Raw genomic sequence first — 9,457 nt, 5'->3', positions numbered from 1 at the left:
CTAGAGTTAAATATGTAAAATCTGCAGTATTATTCTCTACAGCTCTACCAGATACGTATCTCTCACTGTATCTTATATCCGCACACATAAATCATTTGTGTATCATTGATACAATTTACTAAAACTACAACCGACACAGACATTTCATTGTACATTTCTTAAACTGTAAAACAGTTTTACAATTGTTTAATCTTTATCATTTAGAGCCAAATGATCATTTCATTAAGAAAATCCTTCTTACTTGATGGACCCCAAAAACCATTAAGAACAGAAAGGCAACGGTTGAGTAAACTGGTTTCTCTGTGAATCATTGCAGCGTATAAAGCCTACTGGCCTACCCAGGACTCTAAGGGGCAGATTTACTAAGCTAGATTGATGGTACGAATTTTGAAGTACATTTTTGGGTACTTCAACCATCGAATAGGCTATATTCGACCATTCCACTTCGATTCGAACGATTCCAAGTAAAAAACATTCGAATATTCGACCATTCGATAATCGAAGTACTGTCTCTTTAAAAAAACTTCGACTTCATACTTCGCCAAATTAAAGCTACCGAAGTGCAATGTTAGCCTATGGGGACCTTCCAAACCACAAGTTTTTTTTGATCGAATAAAAATCCTTCGATCGATCGTTAAAAATCGTTTGATTCGAACGATTTAATCGTTCGATCGAACGATTTCTATTTGATCGCTCGATCAATCGAATATGGTAAAAATCCCTCGACTTCGATATTCGAAGTCGAGGAATTTCAATTCGAGGGTCAAATTTCGAAGTTTTTTTAACTTCGAAATTCGACCCTTAATAAATCTGCCCCTAAACGTCAGATTTACTAAAGAGAGAAGTGGATAACACTAGCAACTTTTCAGCAGCATTGCCACCCACAGGGACATCACCAAAGCTGACGCTGGCGACAATTTGTCCTTTAGTAAATCTGCCCTAAGAGTCTTACCTACATGGGCACTATATGTGGCCAATCACATTAAATAGATTTGTAGGGTCCTGCTATAAAATTCACTTCTGTCCAATCCAGCCATCATACAGAGCATCTTTATTGCCATGTACCTACTGTAGATGCACTGCTGTGACCATTACTGGACCAACTCATTCCTAATCTGGAGGTTTGCAGCAGAAAATGCTTACAAACCCTGTACTACAAAAATATATAAATCGGAATGTGTGCAGCAAAGTATTTTGGGAAGATTTGGCAGATCTGCAGTACATTCCTTACTATACACAGGGTGGTAACAATGTCAAACATTAATAGCACCACCAGAAAAATTACGCACAGAAACAGATAAATGCCCCACACAGAGAATAAATTGACCCACACTGTATACTGCAGTATAAAGGCTGATTTACCCTTTAGGTACACTGGATATGTGAATTGTTGTCACCATTTCTTCACAAATTAAGAGAACTTTAAGAATATTAAGAGGCACATTTATCCAAGGTCGAATTTCGGATTCATGCGAGTTTTCAAAAACTCCCCTAAACTCCCATACATTCGAAATCTAAATTTATTATAAAAATCAAATTTTTCAAACTCGCATGAATTAAATGGACCAGAAAACTCAAATCGAATTCAATTCAAATTTAAAAAACTCGATTCTAGTTTTTTTTCTTCGAAAAAAACTCTAATGTCAGGAAGGCTGCTGTCAACTCCAAACTGATCCCCTGGACATCTACCATTGCAAACAGCAATTCTGCAGGTTTTAGGTGCCGAATAGTCGAATTTGAGCTCTTAAAGGGCCAGAGTTTGATAAATCTCAAAAATCGAATTAGAATTTTTTAAAAAAAACTCAAATTTTAATAACTCCCTAGTCGAATTTGACAGTTTGACCGTAGATAAATCTCAAAAATTGAATAAGAATTCTTTTTAAAAACTCAAATTTGAATAACTCCCTAGTCTAATTTGACAGTTTGACCCTAGATAAATTCGACAATTCGAATTTCGAATTAAAATTTTCAATCAGACCCTTGATAAATCTACCCCTAATTGAAAGTTTCTGCAAATAATTGGTGCTAACTCAATTCCCACAAACACCAATGAGGATTTTGAGTTTGAAAAAATGTAGGAGTTACTACTACCTGAAGGCTCTATGCAGTTGCTGTAAGTGCCACATTCCTAGAACTCTACCCACCAAAGCAATTCATTTTGTAAAGAAGGGGGATAAAGGCTGTAAAAAAACATTTTAAACAAACAAATATTTTGATGTTGTACTGAATAGACAGAGAGGAAAAAAGTAAAACTAAATAGAGTACTTGACATGGTTGGAATTAGCCCTGCTTTGTACCAAACAAAAAAAGACTACCAAGTCACAGGCATTAGAGTACAGATCTTTCACTCCCAAAGTCTCTTTCACTCCCTAGTATTTAATTTTTATTTTTTGCTAAAACTGTCAAAATATTTATAGCCACAGTCTGTGATCCTGGTGCTTTGCTTGTCATTATTAGTTTTTTAGCACAGCCTGTATAGATGATATTATTACTTGGATGCCTTTTCTCATGACCACATATCCCAGTGATCCCCAACCAGTAGCACATGAGCAACATGTTGCTCTCCAACCCCTTGGATGTTTCTCTCAGGGTCCTCAAAGCAGGTGATTATTTTTGAATTCTAAGCTTGAAAGCAAGTTTTAATTGCATAAAAAGTATTTTGCCATGTAGAGCCTCTTGCAGGCTGCCAGTTCACACAGGGGCTACCAAATAGCCAATCACAGCCCTTATTTGGCACCCAATGGAATTTTTCATGCCCAACTCTTTTTTACATTTGAATGTGGCTCACAGGTAAAAAAGGTTGGGGACCCCTGATATAGCCTTTGGCACAAGATTTACCACATATTTTTTTACTCTTTAAAACATTTTTCTTCACACCTATGATATCCTTACCGGAATAACATAATTATGTGCATGTTTACCGAGTTCTTAACATTTAAAGGAAGGCCAGAATTACATTTTCTGTGCATGGTCTGAAGATGAATAAAGTTCGCCCATTAATCAGACAGGCGGCTGAAAATTGGGAGACGTTTGGCTTCACTAGAATTGCTACAGTTCTCCTTGCAGTCTTTCAAAGCACTAATCTCTTGATCCTTATCTAAAAAACAGTCCTGGAGGCATTCAGTGCTTGGTTCTGACCTCCTGTAGGGTGGCAGCTGGGCCAACTCCTTTACAGAGATGGGGCTTTGTATGACTGGTGATGGGGGCGATGCTGGGCGAAAGAAAGGTGCCAAATTAAGTGTCACAAGAGAAGAAGTCGGAGAGGATGGGCCAGAGCCAAAAATGGACGCAGAAGGGGAAAACGTGGGAGAAGCTGCAGAAAAGGGAGAGAGTGAGGATGAAAAGAGGGAATCTAAAGAAGTGGAAGAAGGGATTCCTGAGCAGCTTATACTGTGCCTCAGAAGTGGACGCCACTGGCCCTTTGTACTCTTAATGAACCTTTGCTCTTCTGCATTGTGGATAAAGTGGCAGCGAGATCCATATGGGCAGAAGCCAATAGTGTGGTAAGTTTGGCACAGCTCTGTCTTGTACTTGGGGTGTCGGTTGAGCCCTCTGAGCTCTTCAGACCCATGTGCAAATTGGCACTTTGAGCCATACTTGCAAGAACCAATCTCATGGAAAGTACGGCAAAGTTCAGTCTTGTATCGGGAAGAGAGTGGCTTGGGTGGAGACAAGAGATTTTTGCTCTCTTCAATCATACTTACAGAGCGGTCAGCTAGGAAAGGGATGCGGCAGAGGGGACTTGGGACAGAAAGCTGGTTGTTGCAGTTCCATAATCTCTCCTTAGTTTCAACACTGAATTCTGTTAATTTCTTCCAACTCTTCTCATTTTTATTTAAGTTGATAGGGCAAGACAAATAGGTGCTTTCCTGTTCTTCAGTAGGACTAATGTTAAATCTCCTCTCAGACAGAAGAGACATCAATTCCTACAAAAAGAAATAACAATGGGGGTGAGAGCTCAATAAAAAAACATACAAGGAGAAACATTTCCAAACATCTAATGGTAAAGTGAAACTCCCCAAAGAAGAGAGTACATAGGATACCTGAAATATTTTTAAGGGGTGCCACATTTCTAGAAGAGTGGCATCACTGAAGGGGAAATTCACCTTTTGGCAATAGTCACTTTATTACTAAACTAAATAATTTGTTTCATTATATATTTTTCTCATAGGCACTCCCATGTGTAACTAAAGAGGTTCTGACTGTATAGCTGATCCCCAAAAAGTTGCATATGATTGGGGGGTGGGAGTGAAGGCCATGTCAGGATTTATTTTCAAACCTTACAAAATGACCCTGGTTGCACAAACATTACATGAGCTGAAACACTCCAAATTACAATCTACAGAAGGGCAAAATGTGCTGTATGTTTTGAGTCTGGGGAAATGTTCCTTCTAATTTTTGAATGCAGCATTCATAAAAAAAAAAAAAAACTTTGTGCAACAAACAATTGGGAATGAAACACATACCACATCCGAGTCTCTAAAATCCGCTTATGTAATATAAATGTGCCAGGTTCATTGGTTTATTTGACCTTAATTAGTTTTTTTTTAATATGATAGGGACCTTACACTGTAAATACTTTATACAGAAACATCTCTTCCAAATGAATACCTTCTATATCTGGTTCATGCAAACCAGACTGAATAACTCCAGCAAACAGTTTCTGGGCACCGACAGGATGAGGACAGCATTAACTTGCCGATGTGGTCCTTGATCGCCAGAAAACTCAAACTTCCCTGATCGATATCTTGGCCAGATATCTATCACGGAGACCCGTCGGAAGCCCCCATACACTGGCAGTTAAGCTGCCGAATCTGTCTAAGGGCTAGTCCACACGGGGAGATAGCGACGCGTTTGCGGTCGCGGCGACAAAGCGCCGCGACAGTCGCCGCGACCGGCGCAGGCGACAGTTTTGTATGGGCGCCTATGTAAAAACGCCTGTGCTAACCACACGAGGCGATGCGCTTTTCAACAGTCGCCTGAAAAAGCCTGGCGAGGCATATCTCCCCGTGTGGAATAGCCCTAAAGGACCGATATCGACAGCTGTGGCCACCTTTAGATCTTCTCCCCACAAAAATGTACCAGTAACTATTTTAACAGGCAGGCATGCACAGAAGAAGCTTTTAATATCAGTCCATGAGAAGCAACCAGTAGTATTAAACAACATTACTTACTAGTAATCCATGGTTCACTTTATTTATATAGTGCCAACATCTCTATACAGAGTATATATCACTCACATCAGTCCTTGTCCCAGAGAAAATTCTTATAACATTGTAAGCTCTACTGGGTAGTTATTTAGAAGTTTTAAGGTGGCCATACACTTGAAGATCCGCTTGTTTGGTGAGATGGCCAAACAATCTGATCTTTCCCCCCGATATACCCACTAAGGGCAAGGCATAGCCACTGGTGGTAATAGGTGCAGATGGGATGTGGCCCTTAATCACAGGGGAAAATCAAACTTGCCTGATTGATATATGGCTGATTTTCGACCATAGTCAGGGAGGCTGTCAGAAAGCCATTCATGGCCAGATAAGCTTCCAAATCAGTCTAAAAGACCGAATTGGCATCTTAAATATGTCCATGTATGGCCAACTTTTCTCTCTTTACCGAAGTTCCTGAATCAGAGAGGCACTGCAACACTGGGCACATCAATGCTGAACATAATGACCTCTGCTCGTGGAGTTCTCATCTCACTCCCATTCACACTTGTACCCCTGCCAAGCAGCAACGTTTGTTTTCTTTTCTTTTGGGGGCATGCTCAAAAAAGGTCTGAGAAAGTACTAAAATAAGTTAGCAAACAAAATAATCTATTTTAGACAGTCCCTTGTGTGTGAGGTCTTAAACCCTGTTCAACATTTAGTAGGAGCCACTGTAGCTCATAAAATGGGTACATAAATTGTGAGAACTTAGTGGTTGCATGTATGAATATGTATTTGCTGTTATACATATGTATAACAGCAAATATATATTCATCTGAAGTCTCATTCTAACTGACCATCAAGCTGGGCTTTGGGAACCACTGACATAGAGGGAACATTGGGCCAGTTTCTACATATTTATTACATGCACCACACCCTTTAGTAAAATTTCACATAAACCAGACCTTTGTCGGCCCCCCCCAAATAAAAACATAAAGTAATTACATAAGTTCTAAAGTCGGCCTGACTGAACTCACAAAGCGATCATCTACTTTAGGTCGATGGCACACGTGACCTCCTAACTGCTGGCACGTCGTTCCAGAATAAGCCACCTCCCATAATGCTCCTGGGAATCCAATTAGCCAGGGTTGCCAGGTTCGCAGTTTTTCCACCAAATTGGGTTACTGATTTCAAGCCCAGACGGGTTTCCAAAGTACAAACTAGCCAAGGTATAGATTTGGGCTAGTTTTTGGAGCCTTGGCAGGTTTGTACTAGCTAAAAACTAGCTAAAGTCTTTTCCACTTAGTGAGCCATCCCAGTGCATGTTGGGTAATATTATTTTTATTTAGCACATACCTACAGCCAAGATTAATGTACAACTACAATACCCAGAATGCAATAGGAGTAGAAAGGTATAGAAAGCAACTCACTTTTTTGGTTTCAATTTGCTGCAGTTCTAGTCTATCAGTCCCAACCTGTCTGTACTACAACTTGCTGCATCTGGTTTGTGATAATCACACGTGCCATACAAATAGAATTATAGTTAGCTGCTTCTATATGCTGTTGTCATATTGATTGAGACCTGATATAAGTGAGATATTTGTCTTTTGAATGAGGTGTGTATCGCGTAACAGAAAGCTATGAACGCCCTGGAAAGTTCCCGTGGACTCAAGAAGTAGTCAGAGTTTCATTACCTTGGATAAGTTGGTATCCATCTCCTGGAATGGGCTGAGCAGGCTAGAGAGCATGTTGCTGGGCATGTGCTGCTGGTCTCCTGGTGCTTAAAGTTTCTTCCCTGAGATCGTAGTCTCCCCAGTGACCAGCTTCACTTGATTGGGAAGAGTATGGTTTAGATGTGGAAAAACTACAAGGAACCACTATTCTATTTGGTTTGAGCAGGCTCCTCCCAAATTAACACTTGCCCTTTCCATTGGAAGGATGCTTGTTACAGATGCTCTATTATTCCGGTCCTGAAAAGAGCTGGTTAATCCTATTACGCTCTTCTTCATTAGCAAGATTATTTGCCTCTTTGAAAGGGTGGGCCGTCCTGAGTTAACTTGCAGACACTAGAGCTTAGTTAGTGCTTCAGTGGAACGGATCTTCATGGACATCTGGCTGCAGCATTTAGTGCTCCTTGTTTTGCTCCTTGGGCTTTTTGGGTCCTTAATTTGGGAATAAGATATTTTTTCAATTCCATGAAATGTATATTCATACTAATTATAAGTCCTAGCCTCAGTGGGCCCAATGTTTCTCCTGGGATTCTCCAGCAATAGCAGGGTCAATATTAGGCAAGGGAAATACAGCTCTTGTGGCCCAGTCTGATACAAATAGTCGAGTTTGTAACTACAGTAGAACATTTTACGTTTTCAGGGGACCTGTAAAATCCAGGAAAATGTAAAATCAGGGAAATGTATTATGCATAATATATAGGCGGGACCACAAAACAACAATATAAAATCAGGGAAAACTTTAAATCAGGGGATGTAAAATTGAGGTTCCACTGTAGTTACAAAGTCTTATAAATGCTAAGTGCTATGGAACAAAACACACAGCATTTTCTCCGCTGTTGCTATCTGTCAGAAAATATCAAAGGACAAAACACCCTTGTCTGCTTGTTATCAGCTGTGCCACCAATGATTGCAGTTCATTACACTATCTAATCTGTCCAAAAGCCTTTCTGTATATTAGGACACAGTTTGCTCAGCTATATGGGAATATTGCTTACAGATAGGGACATATAAGTCTGGGAGTGCAACCTGTGCCTGCTGATGGGTCCATCCTTCTAGGGGGCTCATTGTGGAGTGCAATTTGCCATACACATCATCCTCTCTTTGCTTTGGAGCATGTAGTATATTTCCACAGGTGTCTCTGGTGTCTCCTGACTGTCTAGCTGCAACACAGGGCTGCATGAATGTTTCTCTTCAGATCGCGGCCTTAGGGTGGCCATACATTTGCTAATCAGGGCTCCTGGGCTTGCTATTGTTCAGCTTTGACAGTCTGATAAATTGAAACTGTGGCTCCTCTTCACTGGTATCTGGACTGACTGGTCTGCTCTCTCTGATTTATAAGCCCAGTGGCCAAATAAACAGAGAGTGTACAAAAGGCGTGTTACAGTTGCCATTCTATTGCATTGATTGTTCAATAATATTGGTTACTAATAACTAGCAAATATATATATATATATATATATATATATATATATATATAAATCAACATCCTAGCATATGTGTCTGTATTTGACCTTATATTATGAGAGAACACACCTTTTCCCAAAGCACATATAACCTGGCGAAAATACAATGAAAGGTTTAAATCACCATAATGTTCATGTTTTGTAATTTCAGCTGCTGATTGCAACAACTTGGAAGAAGCAGAGACTGTCAACTGACAGCAGCATCAATCCCATTTTCACCCATTCTGATCAACCCATGTTAAATGACATGTAACTCGCTGGGGGTGTCGATTTTACACTGGTGGTATAATCCAGTGAACCCCATTCTGCCATCTTCATTGTCTTTCCATCAGTCCCTTGCAGGACCTACACTACAACCTGAATTCCAGATGCCTGTGCCTTGTGTTCCCTATGCCCCCTTTTTTCTTTTTTTCACATCTCTTCATTACCTCCAAATCTTTAACCATCCCCACTTTATAACATTGCTTGTCAGCACTGCACACCACTCTTAAGCCGGGTACACCCTAAAACCCACACATCCACCTCCTGCACTTTACCTGTTCCTTTCTCTTTTAGGTTAATCATACACAGAGTGATTCTGCTCATTTGGTTTCTAAGTGTTTTCCAGATTGGTGTGTGGCGTGAGAATCCCCCCTTTTCAATCCTAGGGGTGTTGCCTGCACCCGCTAGTGCACTCACCGGACCCACATGTGCAGCCAATTCCCATAGGGATGAATGGTGTAGATTCAGAGAACCTTGATGTCCATCTGCCGAGCTGAATACTGCTCAGGTGTCACAACAAACAGAATTACCATGCAGCATTGTTGAAAGAACCTCATCTCTAATCCTGTTTATGTAGCTGTACATGGTAATGTGTCTGCTATGAGATACACACTCCAACTGCACCAATCTTATATTGGATTGGATACTTAAATTGTACCTGGAAAGATGACTCATAATCACTACCCAGTCAATTTCTAGAAACAAATAATAGAGGCATGTCATGAGCCTATTGCTTTCTCGTGTGCAATGGGACACTGGGTATTTTCCTGCAAACAGAGAGAAAGGCTGGTATTTCCAAAAATCTGTCATGGCACATATCCTCCTTCACCACTGCATAATGGTCTGTTTTTAACCTTGACCT

The 9,457-nt window shown here is 40.4% G+C and overlaps 1 protein-coding gene across 1 annotated transcript; it reads right to left on the bottom strand.

Annotated features, from left to right (window-relative positions):
- Nucleotides 1-785: 785 nt before the first annotated feature.
- On the bottom strand, nucleotides 786-7,942 carry XB5726464.S (provisional ortholog of ZFP36 ring finger protein like 1 S homeolog). Its single transcript, XM_018233368.2, has 2 exons — nucleotides 6,836-7,942; nucleotides 786-3,926 (listed from the first exon to the last, which is right to left on the bottom strand). Exons 1-2 carry the CDS (start codon nucleotides 6,899-6,901, stop codon nucleotides 2,997-2,999), a joined length of 996 nt encoding a protein of 331 aa, XP_018088857.1. The 5' UTR covers nucleotides 6,902-7,942; the 3' UTR covers nucleotides 786-2,996.
- Between the last annotated feature and the right edge of the window lie 1,515 nt (nucleotides 7,943-9,457).

This window comes from Xenopus laevis, chromosome 8S (genome assembly GCF_017654675.1).
Source record: "Xenopus laevis strain J_2021 chromosome 8S, Xenopus_laevis_v10.1, whole genome shotgun sequence".
Classification (NCBI taxonomy): Eukaryota; Metazoa; Chordata; class Amphibia; order Anura; family Pipidae; genus Xenopus; species Xenopus laevis.
This window is presented reverse-complemented; position numbering and strand designations above follow the sequence as displayed.